The sequence below is a fragment of the Ahaetulla prasina genome, chromosome 6 (assembly GCF_028640845.1).
Source record: "Ahaetulla prasina isolate Xishuangbanna chromosome 6, ASM2864084v1, whole genome shotgun sequence".
Classification (NCBI taxonomy): domain Eukaryota; kingdom Metazoa; phylum Chordata; class Lepidosauria; order Squamata; family Colubridae; genus Ahaetulla; species Ahaetulla prasina.
This window is the reverse complement of record NC_080544.1, coordinates 93,573,117-93,594,313: the sequence shown is the minus strand read 5'-3', so window position 1 is coordinate 93,594,313 and position 21,197 is coordinate 93,573,117. Positions and strand designations below refer to the sequence as shown.

At 37.5% G+C, this 21,197-nt stretch overlaps 1 protein-coding gene across 2 annotated transcripts in view; it reads right to left on the bottom strand.

Moving 5' to 3' along the window:
• Positions 1-715: 715 nt before the first annotated feature.
• The window catches only part of SEC62 (SEC62 homolog, preprotein translocation factor), a 30,046-nt gene continuing 9,564 nt past the window's right edge, over positions 716-21,197 (bottom strand). Inside the window, exons 2-9 of one of the 2 annotated variants that reach the window (XM_058187305.1) lie at positions 19,634-19,722; positions 17,463-17,571; positions 14,640-14,745; positions 13,206-13,416; positions 11,660-11,752; positions 7,481-7,541; positions 5,741-5,860; positions 716-1,376 (exon numbers count right to left, since the gene is read on the bottom strand). In XM_058187305.1, coding sequence (XP_058043288.1) covers positions 892-1,376; positions 5,741-5,860; positions 7,481-7,541; positions 11,660-11,752; positions 13,206-13,416; positions 14,640-14,745; positions 17,463-17,571; positions 19,634-19,717 — 1,269 coding nt within the window. In that variant the 5' untranslated portion in view covers positions 19,718-19,722 and the 3' untranslated portion in view covers positions 716-891. The remainder of the gene's footprint in view (positions 1,377-5,740; positions 5,861-7,480; positions 7,542-11,659; positions 11,753-13,205; positions 13,417-14,639; positions 14,746-17,462; positions 17,572-19,633; positions 19,723-21,197) is intronic. The other variant, XM_058187304.1, reaches the window with a different exon arrangement.

Below are 21,197 nucleotides of genomic sequence, written 5' to 3'. Positions count from 1 at the left end.
CTGCAATGGACTGCCACTCTCACCGATTCTTGAAATTGTCCTTACATACATACATTCTGAAATGGCTTTTAATTATACAAATTGAAAACTGGATAAAACTTCCAAATAATAACTAACGGGTAAAATAGGGGTTTGCTTTATTTTTATGTTATGTACAGAATACATGACTTGTACTATGATGGGGCAGGTCAAATCAACAGCTATAATCTCTAAATTACGCTGCTTTGTTTGCTTTATTTTTAACCTGCTGGAGATGATGCGTTCCAAACCAAATGGACAGAACAGACTGGATTTCCTAAGTTGGTTGCACACAATTAAAGAGAGTCTTAAAAATCTACAGCCAAGTCAACAGTAATAATTTGTTGGTCTTAAGCAAAAAAGTTATCTTCTTGAACGAAAACATTCTAACTAAAGTCTTACAGCTTTATGAAGATTAATAGCAGTTAAAGAGTAGAATGAACTGAATAAAAGTCTGTTTTAAGTACCAATCTGATGAATCTGGCTGAGGATAAATGGAGAGTTTGTCATTCAAAATTACTTTGTTAAATTACTATTGGTGAAATGTTTACTTACTCAAAACATGCACTCTATCAAACTAATAAGAGAGCTATATTCCTCTATATGTTTGATGACTCCTCTAGACAAAATGTCTACCGATTGACAAGTTGCTAAACTTGCAAATCTTTTGATAAGCATACATTATTTAAAACCGATAAACAAGTTAATAGTTTCCTTTAATTTGCAAATCAAATTATGAACTATTTTATAAAGGTGTTTGGCTAAGCTGTATACTTTCGCAAATGGGGAGAAAACGCTGTTGAAAGAGTGCACCAGCCAACATAGAAAATCCAATTGTTTCTGCACAAGATTCAGTCCCAAATGATAGCTGAATTATGACTGTTCATGTAAAGGTCTAGTTTCTTGCTCCTCCTCTTCCTCTTCTTCTTCATCTTCTTCTTCTTCACAATCCCCTTCATCAGTCTGCTGGTCAAGCTCCTCTTTTGTGATCATTTCAAAATCATTCCCATTGCCGCTACTGTGCTGCGACCGGTCGTCTTCCCGCCTGTCACTGTCCGTGTCCGAATTCCGCTCTCCTCCAGAACCTTCCGATCCAAAGCCTCCCTGGGCATCAGCTTTGACATCCTCGTCTTCCTTTTTCTCACTATCAGATTTCTCTTCACTGTCAGATTTTGTCTGCTTTTTGGGTTCTAGTCGCTCCTCTTTCTTTGAGTCAGCCTTTGGTCCTTTGTATTCATGGGTGTACAGGGGCCGGAAGGAGTCAATGAAGCCTACGTCAGCGGTCAGGTTGGGTAGGAACCAGAAGTGATGTCTTCCTCCAGTTATCAGCCAGATGATAAGGAAGAGGATGCAACGGGCTGCAAGAAGGAAATGCCCAAATAAGTTGCTTTCAGAACACAGCTGCATTTACAGCAGGACACAGTAAATACCCCAAATGAAAAATAGAAGCAATATCATTTTAATGTTACTATCAATCTATTTTTCTATTTCTCCCCTCTATAAACATAGCAAAGTAGTTTACAAAATACACAATATTAAGCTGATAGCTGCCCTTAAATACTTTAATTATGTCATCTATAAAGTATCTCATCAGCCCCCCCTTCCCCTGCTGTTTTCATTCTTGGATTCACATTTGGAGTAAGAGTTTTTCAACAGCTATTGTACTTAGGCTTATATATTGCTCCACTGAGGACCTGTATACTCCACGAATCAAGAAGAGGGCCATGAAAATATTTACAGATCCCTCACATCCTGGACATAAACTGTTTCAACTCCTACCCTCAAAACGATGCTATAGAGCACTGCACACCAGAACAACTAGACATAAGAACAGTTTTTTCCTGAAGGCCATCACTCTGCTAAACAAATAATTCCCTCAACACGGTCAAACTATTTACTAAATCTGCACTCCTATTAATCTTCTCATCGTTCCCATCACCAATCTCTTTCCACTTATGACTGTATGACTGTAACTTTGTTGCTGGTAATCCTTATGATTTATATTGATATATTGACCATCATTTGTGTTATTCTAAACTATTTACTAAACCTGCATTACTATTAACCTTCTCATCGTTCCCATCACCCATCTCCTTCCACTTATGACTGTATAACTGTAACTTTGTTGTTGGTAATCCTTATGATTTATATTGATACTGATTGTTTCCCTATGATTATCAGTAAGTGTTGTATCATTAAGTGTTAAATTTGTACCCTATGACCACCATTAAGTGTTGTAAGTGTTGTAACTTGAAGAAGGTATCTTTTCTTTTATGTACATTGAGAGCATATGCACCAAGACAAATTCCTTGTGTGTCCAATCACACTTGGCCAATAAAAGAATTCTATTCTGTTCTGTTCTGTTCTGTTCTGTTCTGTTCTGTTCTATTCTATAGTGCTTTACAGCACTCGTTGTGCGGTATACAAATGTCAGCATATTGACTTAACAATCTAGGCCCTCATTATATAGGACCTCGGATGGATGTAAGGCTCAGTCAACCAGTCAGGATCAAACGTCTGACAGTGAGCAATGAGTTAGTCTGCAATACTGCATTCTAACCAATTATCTATGGAGGTTCTCAGTCATCCAAGTCATAGTTGTCCCAAAGGTGCTTTTTCAAGAGGCAACTGGACTTTCTTGCTTTTCTTTGAAGACGTTTCGCTTCTAATCTAAGAAGCTTCTTCAGCTCTGTATTCTAACCACTATGCCACCATGGGTGAGTTTTTCAGCTTTCAAGTCTCTATTTCTTTGGGCTAAATAATACTAAATAGTGAGAATATTCTTTCTGTACAGGAACTACTGCTGGGAAAATTTGGCTTAGCAACCAGAGAAAAGTTGAATCCAAGTGCCTGAAAATTTATAGACTTTAATAGAAGAGAGCTTGTTCCAATCTTACCACATATGTTTACTATTCACCATTATCCTATATATAAATGTTTCCCATATAGCCTAAATTCTATCGTGAGTGAAAAGAGGTATTTCTATTTGATACATAATTAACTATGTATTAGACTGAGACAGTATTGTTTAAAAAGCCATAAGTGTACATAAAATGGAAATAAAGTAGTAAGATTACTTTCAAGAGACATTTTTAAAGCAAGATTTTTTTTTACCCACCCATAAAATATGGATCAAAATCCTGTAATTGCTTAATTCGGTAATGTACTGATTTGGTTTAAGGTCATATTAAATGTTAAACGTGAATGAATAAAAGAACAAAAAAAAAAAGGAAAAAAGTCTCTGTGTTATGGAGCAGTTGATCAAGTTGAACTGATCTCTCAACAGGAGAAGTAAGAGTTCTGCTTGGGGTTAGTCTGATTATCTAGGGGAAGGGGACAGGTGGTGGTGGTAACACACTGTCAGAACACCAGGCCTGATACAGAAGGCAGCCCAGGAAACGTGTGTGTCTCAATCTCTGAGTCTGAGCAAATGTCAAGGTGTACTTCACAAGAGCTATTACTCAATTTCTCCTCCACTTTCCAAAGCACAGATAGACTTTGACTTGTAATCATTCGTTTAGTGCAGGGGTGTCAAACTCAAAGCCCATGGGCTGGATCTGGCCCGCAGGGTCACCCTGGAAACAGCAAAGGACCCGCCCACGGTGCCTCTGCCAATAAAAACGGAGCCCGGGAGAACTGCGCGTTTTCATTGGCAGAGGGCTGCAGGAGGCCGTCACAGCCGAAAATGATCCTTGGCCCTCCTGAACTCCATTATCGCTGGCAGAGTGCTAGCAAAACAAACTACTAGCAAAAGTGGCATTTGATTTCATGAGTGATGTCGAGCTGGCCCACCCTAGCAACGGCCACCCTGAAATCGAGTTTGATACCCCTGGTTTAGTGACTGTCTGAAGTGCTGAAAAAAAGGGACTTAAGACTAGTCTTTGTACAATCATGGCACATGATTATAGATTGCCTTACAACTGTTACAGCATCCCGGGCTCATGTGATTGCCATTTGTGATCTTCCCACTGGCTTCTAGCAAACAAAGTCAATGGGGGTGCTGGCAGGGAAGGTTGCAAGTTGCAGTGATATACTGCTGCGCTTAACAGGTGCAGCATTTAATGATTTTTTAAAAAAATCCCAATCGTGGTCTTAACTTGAGGACTACCCCAGGGCTTAAATCTCATCTTGGAGATAGAGAGGGTGTTTTACAGGAATTTCGTACAGTGTCAACAAAAGCGGTTCAGCATGAAGGTAAATATTTGGCTCCATCATTTTATAAGTCTGAACTGAATACTCTTTGCTTTTTGGGCCGTGGTGATGCTGTGATTAAAATGCGGTACTGCAGGCTATTTCTGCCGACTGCCTGAAGTTTGGCAGTTCGAACTTGTCTCACCAGCTGAAGGCTGACTCAGCCTTCCATCCTTCCAAGGTGGGTAAAATGAAGACCCAGATTGTTGGGGGCCATAGGCTGACTCTGTAAACCACTTAGAGAGGGCTGTAAAGTACTGTGAAACGGTGTATAAGCGTAAGTGCTATTGCTATCTTATGACTGGCTGTTCCTAATTCTCAAATAAGCATAATATGGTTTGAGAATTCATAGTAAGCCTAGGGACAGAAACTTTTTCTGTATATTGTTAATGATGTAATTTTTGCAATAAATACTTGCAATAAATGTTTTACTGACTTTTGATTGTTTTGCTACATGTGCCTACTTTTCCAAATCTGCATACTGCAATGATTTGATCAATAAACAGATTTAAAAAAAAATAAAAATGAAGTTTTCTCCCCTGCTGCTTTTCTTCCTTACTTTCACATTTTTGAGTTTTTTACATCTAGCTTTACTTTAACGCCAAGTATAGATTCCATTTAAATTGATCCAGAGATTTGTTTTGAGCTCAAATAAATACAAGTATAGAAATGAAACAGGTGCAATATTTTTCGCTCCATAAGACACACTTTTTGTCTCCCAAAAATGGGTGGAAACGTCTGTGTGTCTTATGGAGCAAATATTGCCAAAGCCTTCCCCATCTGCCAGCCCACATCCTTCGGCCATTTTCAGCCTCCGTGCGTACCATTTTTTGCCTCAGCATACCCCATTTTCGGCCTCTGTGCATCCAGTTTTTGGCCTCTGAAAATGGGACACCAAGAGGCCGAAAATGGGATGCGTGGAGGCTGAAAACGGGGTGCATGGTGGCCAAAACTAGGGCTGCGTCTTAGGGTCATGTGTATCTTATAGTGCGAAAAATACGGTAATTCCTACAGAGCTGTATTGTTACCGCCAACTTCGTCTCTAGATGTGGTTAAAATAAAGAGATACTTCAGAATTATGGATATAGAGTGGAGAATACTATAAATGGATTTGCAAGCCACAATCTAGCCTCTCAGCCATGCCAAACCAGACCCCTTTTTTTGTGACCTCAGTGCAGCTAATTTTTAACAAGAGAGGAAAAAGGTAAAAAAAAATTCCTAGGACAGCAGCAAAGCTAATAGAAGAATATTATGCACGGCTCCTAAAACAAGTCATGGTTGTAAAAGCAATCAAGTAGACAAGATTGCTATCTTGGGACTGGTGCATTTAGTTTCTCCCCTGAGACAGAAAAAGCAACTGGCATGTCCAAATTACTTCTTATACCTCAAAAGAAGCTCATTTGCGGCCAGCTCAATGCTGACATACAGTGGTCATTTAAGAAATATGCACACTGGGCACTTTCAAGAGACCGAAAAGTTTTAAAGATGGGCCATCTTGAAAGAGAAACAGAGAAACAAACCAGCAACTTACCCACTGCCAGGAGAAGAATGCTTGCCACAAAACAGCCGGCACCAACGCTCAAATAATAAACTCCCACACGCATCTCTGCAGGCCAAAGTGGGAACAGAGTTGCAGCTATAACAGCAGTCACTGTTAAAAGATAGATATTTACATATATATGCATGAGAATTACTGAGCAATTTAAATTTGGTTTTATTTATTTATTTATTTATTTATTTAATCATATTTGTATACCGCCCTATCTCCCGAGGGACTCAGGGCGGTTAACAGGCACTTAAAAACACATAAATACAGCATAAAAACAATGTTTTGGACATTTAGCTTTCAGTCTTCTCATTGCTTACATCTATCAATGATCTTCAGGAACATGCTATTGAGACTGGTGAATTGCTTTAACTCGGTAATGCTAAGGGTTTCTTTGCATGCACTGCTCATTTTGTGACTGGACCAATATTTCTAATTATGGGCCTTTAGAATCTATGTATGAAAACGTCATTGCAATGAGGGCAGCTTAAGTATCTAACTTTTAAATAGAGCGGGTCTGATTCTAATTGTTTAAAGCAACCTTAGTAATTTTAAGGCTTGTGGACTTCAACTCCCAGAGTTCCTCAGCCAGCAAAGCTTCAACTCTGGGAGTTGAAGTCCACAAGCCTTAACGTTACTAAGGTTGGAGACCCCTGCTTTAAAGAAATACTTACTCAACAGGCCTTAATTATCTTTTTACTTTAACTGTTTATTTTGCCATAGATACCATTTGCATTTTGGGTAAATTTCATCATGCAGTAAATGAAATGAGCAGCACATTTTGGTATTATCCCCCCACCCCCCAGCATACCCTCGGGAAACTCTGAAAACATTCTGTGGCAAAGACACACAAAAAAATCAGAAAATCTGAATGGGGCAAATACTTTTGCACATTATATAAATAGCCTGGAACTTGGGAAAAAGTGATCTGGGTCCACCCCTGCCTAAGCATAATTTCATTCATATTAATACCATTAACGTTCTTTAGAAGCATCATAAACCATATATCTTTTGGCTGGGATTCATGCAATCATCTCGCCTTTCTAAAATTAGGGAATATCTTTGAAAATTGCTAGAGAGACAATGTTTCTATTGTCCATATTCCATTTCAATATTAACCTTGCAATTATAGGCTATAAGTGTAAGACTTGAAATGGAACAATTCTCACCTGTGCCTTTAATATGAAGCAATTCTGAAAAGTGGAAAAGTGGTTTGGCAAAGGTGCTGTGATAATTTTTTCCTAAAATAGCAGCGTTATATGCATATGTTAATTATTATTTCTGAAACTAAGCAGCTAGGCTACTTAACAGAATTCCTCACATCTGAAGAATTTGGTGAAAAGAAACCCTTGCTGCATTTAGATAGTTTTAGTTTATTTGTCATCACACTAGAATGTCATTTGGAACCAACTAAAAATCACAAAACTGGGGCATACAATTACTAGCTCCACTATACCGAAATATTCCAAGAGATTCAAAACAATATTTCATATTTTAGTACTTAATTGAGACTCTTTAAAAAGTTTACTACCAACTTGTGTAGGGTTTTTTTCCTTTCATTCTTTACTAATTCTGGGATTCTGAAGCAGGTGGTACAACATAATTTTGATGAATGAAGTAAACACTTTAAAAATTGGCCCTTGGGAAAGACACAGATGTGTTAAGAAACAGACAGCTTGTTTATAAGTTTGGATATTTAACTCATTAATGCTCCTTCTGACTCACCAAGTATGAGGCCCATTGCAAATGTTTTAAAATGAACAGGGTCGTAGATCCATACATATACCTGAAAGGAGAATGATGATGCAAAAATTAAACCAGATCTAGAAAGGTAAAGAATAACGCTTACGAGAAAGCTAACTGGATATTATATATCATTTTCTAGCATTAATGTTAATAATTTCTAGCATGGTACAGAAAGACACAAGAAAAATTCTTCTGGACAATACCAAATTTCATTCTAATCAAGTGCTCTGTTTTCCATAGGAAAATACCATTTCAGTGTCATTTCAGTGTATATGAATTATTTGGATTACATATATCTAACCAGGCGTAGCAAGCTGTTGGAGATTCTGCTGAAGCAGGATAAAATTCAAACTAACCAAGTCTAAGTTACGGAAACAAACAAACCTCTTCCTTCAGGTTCATATATAAGAAGATTTATACCGATCCTGATTTTTCAGGACATTATTATTGATATCACTGATAGCTCAGTGAAAATATAAACTAAGGGTGAATTTATAGGAAGTGATCCATATATTTAAAAAGCCAGACTCATAATGCCACTACATACATTGATAATGTGCAGTGTTCTGCTTGGCCATGCGCAAAACATAATCATAAGGTTCCAGTTTATCTTGGAGCACTTTATAAAGGCAATGAAGGGGAAACAATCAATTAAGAAGGGGAGAGATAAAAATCTGTAAAACTAGGGATGCCATATCAAAAAAGGATTTTCCCCCCTTTCACAGTACTGAAAGAGTTAGCCAACAGAGCAGAAATAGATTCAAGGCAAAGAAAAATAAATCAAATCAGAAACAGCATATCATAGAGTGGTATCAGATGTATTCATGAAGAATGTAAATTCATATTAATAACAATAGCAGATTCAGAGACTTTAAACATCTGAATATCAGTTCTAAGAAGTCAAATTGAAAGGCTTCTTTCTGTAGGCCAAATTCTTCAAATTTATGGAAAAACCAAGCTCTGAAGCTAGCAACAGCTTTTAATTAAAACTAGACAGCAAAATTCCTCACATTTATCGTAACATTACAAGAATTGCATTGAGCAAGAAACAGGGAAAAATACATGTGACAATGAGTATACCCTGAATGAAGAAAATCTGATAACCTATCACTATTATAGATCCAGTATTCTGCAAAATATGTAAAAAGAATTCCATAGCTCTCCTCAGCAATTCTGGGACAGATGCGATGTGTGCTTTCAGCATGCAATGAAACACTGCACTGCCTTAAATACTGTTTGTTTTAATGAATGTAATTCAAGCAGAAGAGAAAATGGTTTAAGCAAAGAGAAATTTAGCAAAAGCTGAATTGATACAATTTGCTAACTGTAAACTTTACTTTACAAATATAAAAGTATATTTAGGAGGATTATATGACAATTGGGAATATCTGCGTATTGTTCTAATACACCATTATCTACCAAAGACTGTATTATCAATGACCACAGAACCAAATTCTGCCAAACAGAAATATTATTGTAATAGATCCTTGATATACACCTACTTCCTGCAGTTAGTGTTACTCCTAGAAATATATGCCATTCTTTACATGCTTTATTTATTTGACTTATACCATCTGGAACTAAGGGACACTCTTGGCAATTACACAATTAGTATGCAATAAACTATGCACATTATAAAGACGCAATAAAATAAACGTAACAACACATAAAATAATCTATAGCTATCACTTTACATGTATGATTAAGTACATATCCTGACGGTTATTTGTTAAAACACAGGAATATATGTGAAGGTTGAAAAAACAGTCATAATTTAATCCTTTTTAATTTTATAATATTGTATTTTCATTGTTTATTTTCATTGTTTTATTCCTTTGCTATTATGTTTACATTTCCCCCCTTTTTATTGTTGTAAGCCACCCAGAGTGGTCCCCTGGCGTGATAAGCAGCAAATATATTTAATAAATAACAAATAAGCAGGTTGAGAAGAATGCATAATTATTTCAGTTTTGCACACAGTACAGGATTAGGTTCATTAATATTTATATAAAAAAAATAATTTTAGGTTTTTTTTTTTAATGAGATGCTTATAGGCATTCTGGGAAGCACATGACAGGCTATTAGTGTGCATATTCAATTTTGTTGTTATCATGAAAATGTAAACATCTGGCTTTAAAACTTGTCTGTTGGATATACTAAACTTATGATACCGTGTTTCCCCGAAAATATACGCCCTCCGCTGAAAATAAGCCCTAGGAAGGGGTGGGCGTGGCCAGCACAGGAGGCAGCCCTTCCCTTCCCTGGTCAGCGAATGACAGCTGGGTCCCTTAATTGTGATCCGTGGATCAGCTGAGCTGATCGGGAGCTGCCTCCCATTCACTTTCCCCCCAGCATTCTTGGCGCTCGCCCGTCTCCCATCCATTCATCCATCCATCCCTCTCACCTGCAAACTCCTGACCAGCTCGCAAGAGAGCAGCCACCCGGCACTTCTTGCCACCCAGCATTGAGGATGGTTTCCCCTGCAGCTTCCAAACCCCAGCTGGAAGCCACTGGAAACGGAGAAGACGCCGGCCACTTCCCACTCTATGGTTCCAACTCCATGTGGCTACCCCGGCTCCCGGAACACTCGACAGCAGGTGGCTGGCTCAACTGGCCTCTTCTTGGCTTCCAGCCGGGTTTTGGAAGCCGCAGAGGAAGCCATCCTCAGTGCTCGGATGGTAGCAGTGGTGGCGCGGTCTCCCCATGCGGGGCTGCAGCTCCCTTCGCCCTTCACTGCCTCTCTGCGCCCTGGCTCCCGGAAGACTTGGCAGCAGGTGGCTGTCCCGACCAGCATCTTTTCCGTTTCCAGCGGCTTCCAGCTGGATGCTCACCAGCTTCGCCCACATTGACATGGTGAGGCCTGGGAGGCGCACAAGTTGGGGAGGGAACAGGTGCTCGCACGGCTTGGCGCCTTCAGGCCGCTTGCATTTCCCCCCCCCCATAGGAGGGACGGGGCTTGATGGAGCACGGAGGGAGCCTCTCTCTGCCGGACCCCCCAATAATAAGGCCAAGGCCGTATTTCGGGGGTGAAAAGAAAATAAGACCCTGTCTTATTTTCGTGGAAACATGGTAGATGTAATATAATTTTAAGAATTATATTATAGTTATTCCTAAAAATACAACTTTTGAATTATATCCGTTGAACTGTATCTAGGTATGTTTTTTACTGACAGAGAATTCACCTTTATATTTATGGACAGTTTGCTATAACAACATCTTGTGCCGTGCCGTGTAGGGTCTTGCAATAGATAAGGGGTCAACAGCAACATTAGTAATCTAGCTCAACAGCTGTAACAAATAATTGCCTACTGCTGTTATATTATTATCTATTATATTTTTATACAGTATTGTTTATTGTCTAGCTGTTTTAACATTCAAAAGCTAACGTAAGACACTTGGCCTGAATAAAGAATTTATTTATTCACACAGAACCATCCCAGTTTCATCTGTTACTTATTAATCTGATACTAGCACATCAAGAAGATCCACTTATACTAGAGAATTCACCATATTTTATATAGATTTTGAACACCAGTAAATATTAAGTCTCACTTGATGGAAGCTTGACTTTTAATGGCAATAGAGATGAATCAATGTTTTATAAGCAACAACGGTCTGCCCTCGTGGTTTGTCTCTATCTCTTAGGGCAGAGGTGTCAAACTCGATTTCATTGAGGGTCGCATCAGGGTTATGTTTGACCTTGGGGGGCCGAGGTGGGTGTGGCCAGCTTGACATCACTCGTATTGAGGGTGTCTGTGGTGGACCGAGTGTTCTGCCAGCGAAAACGGGCTCCTGATCTCCATTTTCGGCTGGGATAGCCTCCTGCAACCCTCTGCCAGTGAAAACAGAGCTTGGGAGGGCCGCACGCAGCCCTCGGGAGTTCTGTTTTCGCTGGCAGAGACCATGGGCTGGTCCTTTGCTGTTTCCAGGGCAGCTCCATGGACCACATCTAAGCACCTCGTGGGCTGGATCTAGCCTGTGGGCTTTGAGTTTGACATCCCTGTTTTAGGGTGACACTTTTCATCTTGAATACAATCTTAGAATTTCCTGAAATTTTTTCATGCAAATTCTTCCAATGCTGCATTGGTTTTTTTGAGATCAGCCAAAATTAATGAAGTGCCATCAACAAACATTACAGTTTCAGATGAGATACCGTACCTCATTTCCATCCAGAAAGACTTGCTCTTCATGAGGCTCAAGTTTAAATTTTCTCTTTGTCTCTTTCTTCTTAGGTGTCCCAGGGGTCTCATCCTAACAGTATATAATCGGAACATGAAGAATGAAATAGAGTTCATAAGTGCATTTCTAGTAAGTATTCAAATTATTTTAGAGATATAAAAAGCCCTTTTTCATCTCTCTATTGCTAATTACTTATCTGAAACACCTAACTTCAGGAGGAAAATCAGATTCGATCTTTCTGCTAGGATATATTTAAAATTAGATGCCTTTAAATTCATAATTTCCGACTTTATTTGCTCTATAGAGATCAAGGAACTTAATCTTAGTTAAAAATATTAGATATTTACTATGCAATCAAGATACCCACTGATTGTTCTGCCCACTGAGTCTCTTTTTTTCCTTAGAACACAAAGTTACACAGTATGGTGAACTCTTGTTAATTGACTATCTTTATTAAACCAAGAATCAAACTGCATTCTTTTGAAACAACAAACTGACTATGCTCACTGGAGCAAAATTTGAAACAGCGCAAATGTTTTGTTCTGATCTGAAAACAAGGCTTTCAAAGCATTCATTCTTTATGTCATGCTTTGGATAATCAAAATGGATGTTTTCTAAGCCTGGAATGCTTGAAACATCATCACTCAAAACTGCTTGGTTTTGTTCCAACATCATGCTATAATTTTGTTTCAAACTGAGAACACTCAAAATGGCTGTTTCAAACTCATTTTGCCTAAATCTACTATGAAATCTCACACTATTATATATCACCAACCACCTTAAAAAATGGATAACTAGCACTACTAATGAGGATCACTTAAAACAGAGATGGAGAAACTTGGTCAACCAGATGTCTTGAATTTACTGTTATTTTTGAAAATACATTATCAGTGATCTGAGTGTCTTATAAGTACTGTAAAAAACAGGTTGTGTCAAGCTTAAAACAATGTTGCCTGTGCAGATTATCTTTTAATGAAATTTAGGAAATTTCAACTAATACAAGATTCTGCTGTTAATACACAGGTAGGGCAGTTGATGTTTCATTACACTACACCAATTTTTCATAGTTATACTGGTTAACAAGTAGATATAAAATGTACCATCACAGAATATTCCATCTCAAAATGGCCCTTCCTAATGCTTCTAAAATAGATCTTTCCAGGTATAATCAGAGATGATCTAATGAGTGGTCAAAAAATTCCATACAACAAAACTTTGCACATCCCTGTTAATCATTTGTTTTCAGGATCACATTTGCCCTGATGTTGCAAATATTTTGAGCTCTAAATACATTTAAAAAAATGTATCATTATGTGAACTTGAAAAGGAATGGCAGGCACACACAAGTTCTTTGGACTTAGTTAAACCTAGGCAAACAAAAACCAGGTTAGAAAATCTAAGTGCATAGATGCATGTTGAGTCTTGGTTTAATTTGTATGCATTTTAAAATTAAGGTTCCATCTTAACTAAATAAATTTCTTACAGTACAGCTTGAGCTCAACTAAACGTGGAGAACTGCACTCACCTTCTTCCCCTCTTCTTTTTCACCATCCTTCTTTTTTTCTTTTTCTTTTTTAGCCTTTTCTTCTTTTCCATTATCTTTTTTACTCTTCTTCTCATCTTCCTTTCCACTCTCAGTCTTTCCTTTTTCTTTTTCCTTTTCTTTCTTTATGTCCTTGTCAGGTTTCATTTTCATCACTTTTAGCGCTCGGTGAAAAAACTGTTTCTTTAGGAGTCTTTAAAGAGAATTAAATTTGCCTTTTATTTGATAGATAATATACAGTGGAATTATATGGTACTGTATCTTTTGAAATACAACTCTGACCAAGCAAACTGCTGATTTTAATTACTATTTCTCTTGATAGATTCTCTAGAATGTAGCAAACCACACATATCCTTAAAAACATTAAAAGACAGTATTTGGAACAGAATTTGAGCTTGGCTCCATATAGCACTATTTTATAAATAATCTTGGAAATATGATTAAGAAAAGATCTAAAAATGTATCTATCTTTCTACAGCCATATATTTACAACATTCACATTTGCAACTGGTTATTTTTCACATTGAATATGTATGTGTATTATTAATTACATACATAGGGTCATCAACATTAAAAAAACCAGACTCATTTTACAATGGTCTTATTTTGACAACCTAACCCAAGAGCAATCGAATTCCTCATACAATGTGATGATAAAAACTAGTTTCTTCAACCTTGTCCTTTATGAACAGTTTCTTTTACTTCTATAAAACATAAACACCTTTTCTTCAATTCGTATAATCTCTGAAAACTCTGCCTTTGGGATGCAGTTACCAACTTAAAGAGTATCAAGTGTGTTATTTCTACAACCATAACCATTTTCCCAGCTTAACTGAGTGTAGTATAATTAAAAACAGATTTCAATTAGTCTGTTTTAACACACACTGGATTAAATTCAAACATGCCTGCCCAAAGGTGCTATTGAAGGAGCCAAGTTTTATAAACCCAACTTTTCTCTTTGGAGTATTCCCCAAAGCTGTCCTGGAGGGTCAAGGGGAAACTGAAAATGAAGACTGGGAGCTGCAGGCAAAAGAGAAATCGATGGAAGTCACCCCTTTCATCTCACCTGGCACGAACCAGCACATACACCTTGCTGAAGGATCTTTTGTGTACTGTCATCTATATGTATTTTCTTTCATTCAATTGTGTCCAATTCTCAGCAACTGCTTAGACATTGCCCTGCAGTTTTCTTTGCAAGGAAAGGGGTTTGCCATTGCCATCTTTCTAGAGATGAAGGAATGACCGGCCCAATGTCACCTAGTTGACTTTGTGTCTAAAATGGGACTAGAACTCAGAATTTCCTGATTTCTGGCCTTATGCCTTAACACTAACTAGCTCTCACAATAGTTATATTTATAAATATATATATTTAGCAATATTCACATTTGCAATAACTTTCAAATACTGGATTCTTACCTGTTACAATAATCCACTACTGACTCTCGAGTTGTAAACAGAGCTTCTTCTCCTTTCTTGGCTTTTGCCCACTTAGAATCCAAAAGGCAGTCCACAGCTTTGGAAGCTAATTGAGAGAGAAAGACACAAAACTGTCAAAAGAGCGCTGAGCATAAAAATATGGTTGACTTTTAGTGTTTTTTCATCCCAATGCATGAGTTGGGCCAGCACTGAGTGGCTTTTGCTTAGAAACTGCTATATTGGGCTACTGACACTATGGAGAATAACTAATATTTGCACATTTTGTCTTGAACTAAAAATTAGAGACAGCAAAAATATGTAAAATCATGGCAGGCATGTGTCAAGGTTTTTTCCACCCACCCCACAATATCAGAAAAGAACCATCCACATAATATCAGACTAAGAGTTATCAGACTGTTTTTGAATGATTATGATGTATTATTCTTGATTGTTTTTGGGGGAAGTTAGGAATTGATGATTGTAGGGGTATAATTAAGTTGGGATGAAATTTTTTTAGCATATGTTTGTTTTATTTTTAACTATACCTTGTGCCCGTTCCGGGAAGTCGGGGGGGGAGGGGGGTTGTGAAGGGAGGGGAGAGGAGGGGGGGAAAGGGGGAAAAAAAATTTGTAAAACTTTTTGAATAAAAAAAAAAAAAAAGAACCATCCACATAAATTAAAAGGGGGTAGTAAATGAAATATTTTTTAAAAAAATAAGGGGGGAAAGGATGTCTGTTAAAGCAGAATGTCTATTAAATGGAACATATTTTTTATTTGTCAAATACAAATTTTGACAAACCATTGACTAAAATATTTAACACCTTTTAGGAATTACACAAAAACAGAAATGCTCTATGGACAGAGGCTGTTTTGTTCAAAGTCCAAACAATCTAACATAGTTCCGTTATCAAACTTTTGCTATGGCAAAACTTAAATCTGTTGTTATTGCGTATAGTGTTATCATCAAATTATATGGCTGGTTCTGTCTAAAGGTTCTGAATCACCATGAATTACCAGAACCAAATCTAAGAATCTTTTGGTGGCTCAGATTTTGGATTAAAATAATAAAAATCTGGGTATGAAAACAGGGCAAGGCTGCTATCTACCTTCTCTCAGTAAAAAAAAAGGTAAAAGTAGATCCAGAGGATATTTAAAAACACAAATCTATATTAAATATATGCTCTGTGTGTGTATAAAAAACTGTTACAAAAGAATTCCAGGTACAGGTAATGCTCAAATGCAAGTCCTATTTATAGTAAAATCAAGTTTTAAATTCTTCTGACTTTTTCTCCATCTGTGAAATGCAATGAGTATAAAGCAGAAAGGCTTTTGTTTTGGTAAATCAACTACAGGCGGTCCCCAATTTATGACAATTGAGCCCAACATTTATATCGTTAAGTGAAACATTTGTTGAGTGAATTTCGCCCCATTTTATGACTTTTCTTGACGCTGTTAAGTGAATCCTTGCAGTTGTTAAATTAGTAACACGGTTGTTAAGTGAATCTGGCTTCTCCGTCAACTTTGCTTGTCAGAAGGTTGCAAAAAGTTGACCGCATGATCCAGGACACAAGTTTGAAAAACGGTCGTAAGTCACTTTTTTCAGCGTTGTAATGTTGTACAGTCACTAAATGAAGTGTTGTAAGTCAAGGACTACCTGTAATCTAGTTTAAACTGTTGCTTCTGGCTTTATGAACTTTATGGACTGTGTTTCTCACACTGCCCTCAACAGTTCACAGTATGGCACACGCAGCAGTGTATCTAACTTCAATTTCCCCAATGACTTCCTTTCCCTCTTGTCTTCAGCTTTTGCTGATGTCTCAGCCCAGCACACTTTCTGCCTCCAGTCTTATATTGTTGTTCTTTTTATTTTTCTTCATTTTCATCACCAATGTTTCAGTGCATCAAATCCCCTTAGTCTGGCTGACCCTGATCATCTTCTCCCATCCCAACAGTCCCTTCAATTCCAAGGGTGGTACATCCTTTAAGGCAGTCGTATCAAACTCAAGGCCTGCGGGCCGGGGCCGGCCTGAGTGTGCTTAGATCTGGCCTGCGGGCCCACCCTGGAAACAGCGAAGTAACGGCCCGCAGTGCCTCTGCCAGTGAAAACGGAGCTCCAGAGGGCCACACGCAGGCCTATTGGGCTCCATTTCTGGCCACGATGACCTCCTGCAGCCCTCTGCCAGTGAAAACGGCCTCCCGGGCTCCATTTTCATTGGCAGAGGGCTGAAGGAGGCCGTGGTGGCCGGAAATGGAGTCTTGATGAGTGATGTTGAGCTGGCCACGCCCTACCCAGCCCCCCGAAGTTAAACACAACTCTGATGCGGCCCTCAATGAAACCATTCTGCAGTTTTCCTAACTGTTGATAACCCTGGCCTTTGTTCCATCTCCCACAAAGCCCTTCTTTCTGCACAAAACAGTGCTATTTAGCCTCTTAAAGGTAAGACATTAGTCACTGTCTGCTAAAGAATGTTGGATTAGAAGGCAAGCAATGCAAATATTAGGAAAGAATCAGAGAAAAGTATACATAGTTTCTAGAGATGAAAGTTTTACATTAAAATTATGCCAAGTGATTTCGGGAAATAGAATGGAAGAAAATGCCTATTAAATTATTATTCTTTTATGGGCAGTCCATACATTATTTTAAGATCATAATGCCAAGAGGTTTGGAACATCCTGCATATTTTTAACAATTTCCACTGTGTTTACTGGAGATTATTCCCTCATACAGCTGCTTCTAATACTCAACTGCAAAATCCCTTAAATCGTACAATTTCTGACAATGAGATAGCTTCATTATTTAGGTACACACAAAAATCAACTTACCAATGAAATAATCAACTCTGTGTCCCATCATGTTGGTAGACTTGGTTGGGCAGTTGAAGCGCAGGTATTTGGCAACAGCCTTCTCTTCTTTGAATGGCTCTCCCACTTCCTATTAAAAAAAATAATGGAAATATATTTCAGTAGAACATCTTCATTTGAATTCAGAATTTATGAGACTTCTTCCTAATTTTCACAGACTTCATGTGTCCATGAAATGTAATCGTTCATAAATACTGGCCAAGACTGATTAACAAAGCAGAGGCTTCGAGCTTGTCAATCAACTGCCACCCATAATTACTTTAGGCTTTCAATTGCCTCTGAAACCTAAATGCATTCTCTGATGCACTCACGGATTCAATGTGCTCTTAAGATATGTTCTTAAATTGCTTCCCTGTTCTGGGAAATCCGTAGTTCTTTTGTTTCTTCCCTAAGGGGATTAAAACTGAAATCGCAGAACCAGGCTTTTTTCCATTATAATAATGGAATAATAATTTCACTTAATAGTGACATTCGCATTGTGGAAAAATATGTCTACCTGAACTCAACTGCCATTGTTTGATCTTTAGATAAAAAGATTTTCAAGTGCTTCAAGTATGTTGCCAGCTATTTTGTATGTTTTACGTGCCACAGGTTTAAATTTAGTTATGGCTATCTGGCTGCAAATTTTTTCTCCTTTTTTTTACTGCATGCTTTACAAGTTATTTATTTATATATTAAATTTGTATGCCTCCCAGCTCCCCTACAAAGCGACTCTTACATTATTGTTTTAGTTATATTTTAATTTATGGCGCTTTTGATTGATAACTCTCATTAGTGCAATCTATGAATATTAAAGAAATAAATGCATTTTAGTAAAAAAGCAAACTGGAAACTGAGCACTTTTACTGTAACAGTTAAGGCTAAAACACCAGTTTCTAAAATAGTAGCATTAATTTCCCCCCATTATTCCAAAAAGGCAGTAAAATAGCAAGTAACCAAATGGTAAAAATGTGTAAACAAATCTTAATTGTATGTCAATGATACAGACACTGTTAAACAATGTCTACCTTTAACGACAAATCATGTGAAACAAGCTTATTAGTGACAGTTACTTCTTTTCTCACTTTGTAAACCGATAGCAGTCCTTATAATACCATATAATAAATCACATGTACCATATTTAATAGGTAAAATTAATAATTTTTCAAAATTCGGTTTGAATACATAAAAGTCACTGAATTAAAAATTAAAGAATTTCCTCTCCCCATTACTTCTTTAATACAAAGCAAACTATGCAAGAGAGGTTACCTCAGCAAGTGTTATGGAGGATTTGGGAGATTTATAAATAATTTACTGAGGAACTTTATTCCACAAGAAATTTCCAATTCTACTATAAATATCTAATGATCTTAACAGTCTAAAGGGAAATCTGATGAAACCGCTGGACTACATATTGTTACCACAAAGCTGTTAAATTTCTTTTATATAAAAATAAGAATACAGCTGAAGAATTCCGAACTGTCTCAAAAAAATACCTTTTTGCTTCATCAATTACTTCTACTGAAATCAGGTGACTGATACATTTTGTTAATTATTATTCAAACAGCAGTATATATGTAAATGCACTTACTTAAAAATATTAAAAATAATAAGCCTTGCCTTAAATATCTTGTAATCTAAATTTCTACAACAGCAAGACAACAGAAAGATGAAGCAAAATGTAGTGAAACATTAAGAAAAAATAATAACGTATACAATTTAATCATTTATACTTTCCCATCTCTTGACTGTTGGATCTGTTTCATATGGAGTAATTTTCCAGTATATAGGCTTCAGACTTAAAATACTATCTCAGTGAACATTATAAGGTTTTTTTTTTAGTAAGACATGATATATAATTAAAACTGACACAATTCTAACAAATGAGCAACCCTTTACAGGCAACTCAAAAATAAACTTCCACCACTGCTTTAAATACACTTTTCACAACACTAGTAACAGCTGGCAGAGGAGATAAGATATTGGGCATTGGATTAGCAAGTAAGCAATGCTTCACTCAAGAGTTCTGACTACACATTTGCACGGTCTGGAAACACTAAAGAATAAAAGTCTGCATGAGAATCCACCTATTAGATCATATAACATGCCAGCTTCTATTAACACCCAACACCTCACCACACAAAATTACTAACCAGCTCATTTTGCCACAGATCAGGAGGAAGCCGTGGCTTGTACAGAGGTGTACCTTCAGGACTTCCACCTACAACTTCCCACATGGAGCCTTTGTGTAGTGGGAAAAAACAAAGACGTCCAGTGTAAATACTATTACACCTAACAAAGAAGGTCTTGTAGTTGCAGAATAGGTAATGAAATTACTAGCTGACTAGCAAACTATACCTTTCAATGTGCAAGCCAGCATGGATAAGGAAATACAGTTATGTAAAATAGGAAGGAGTGTTATCATAGCTCAACGCTCTTACAAATTCACCTCAGAATGTTAACATCCTTTTTTTGGTTAGAGGATTGTTTAGGAATGGTGTAATAGGAAAGGATTACAAAAACAGTGATCTAGTCGAAAGTTTTGGAAGGTTTGAAGACTTAACTGACATTTAGTTCATATGTCTAAAACTACTTGAACCTAGTGCTTGAATGTCAGAATCAAGATGGTCATATTAAAAATATCCATAACCAACGTATACATGAATGCAAGTGTTTCCATTAACAAGCCATGTATTCTAATCCTGACCTAGCCATGAAACCAGCTGGGTTGACCATGGACCAATCAGTCTCTTTCAGCTCAATTCTCCTTGGAGGATTATTGTGGAAAAAATAGGAGGAGGAAGGTGTGCTGAATATGTTTGCTGCCTTGAGTTATTTGTAAAAATAATAAAGTTGGGAGGGAGGGAGGGAAGGAGGAAGGAAGGAAGGAAGGAAGGAAGGAAGGAAGGAAGGAAGGAAGGAAGGAAGGAAGGAAGGAAGGAAGGAAGGAAGGAAGGAAGGAATCAGCCCAAAGCAATTTGCTGCCAAGCTCTTTTCCTAATTAGACAGGCTCTTGAGGGAAGCCTTTTTATTTATTTATTTATTTATTTATTTATTTATTTATTTATTTATTTATTTATTTATTAATTATTTATTTATTTATTTATTTATTTATTTATTTATTTATTTATTTATTTATTTATTTATTTGTTCGCACTTTTATACCGCCCTATCTCCTTAGGGACTCAGGGCGGTTTACAGCCAAGAAAAACATATATATATACAGAATAAAACAACAATTTTAAAAACTTATTAAATAAGGCCGAATATTTAAAATAGAAATATAAATAATAAAACCCCATTAAAACCAGATTAAAATTTTAAAAATTCTAGTCCAGTCCTGCGCAAATAAATAGATGTGTCTTAAGCTCGTAGCGGAAGGTTCGAAGGTCAGGAAGTTGACGAAGTCCTGGGGGAAGCTCGTTCCAGAGGGTGGGGGCCCCCACAGAAAAGGCCCTTCCCCTGGGTGTCGCCAGTTGGCACTGCCTAGCCAACGGCACCCTGAGGAGTCCCTCTCTGTGAGAGTGCACGGGTCAGTGAGAGGCAATCGGTGGCAGCAGACGGTCCCGTAAGTAGCCCGGCCCTATGCCATGGAGCACTTTAAAGATAATTACCAGAACCTATTATTTATTTATTTATTTATTTACATTTATATCCCGCCCTTCTCCGAAGACTCAGGGTGGCTTACAGTGTGTAAGGCAATAGTCTCATTCTATT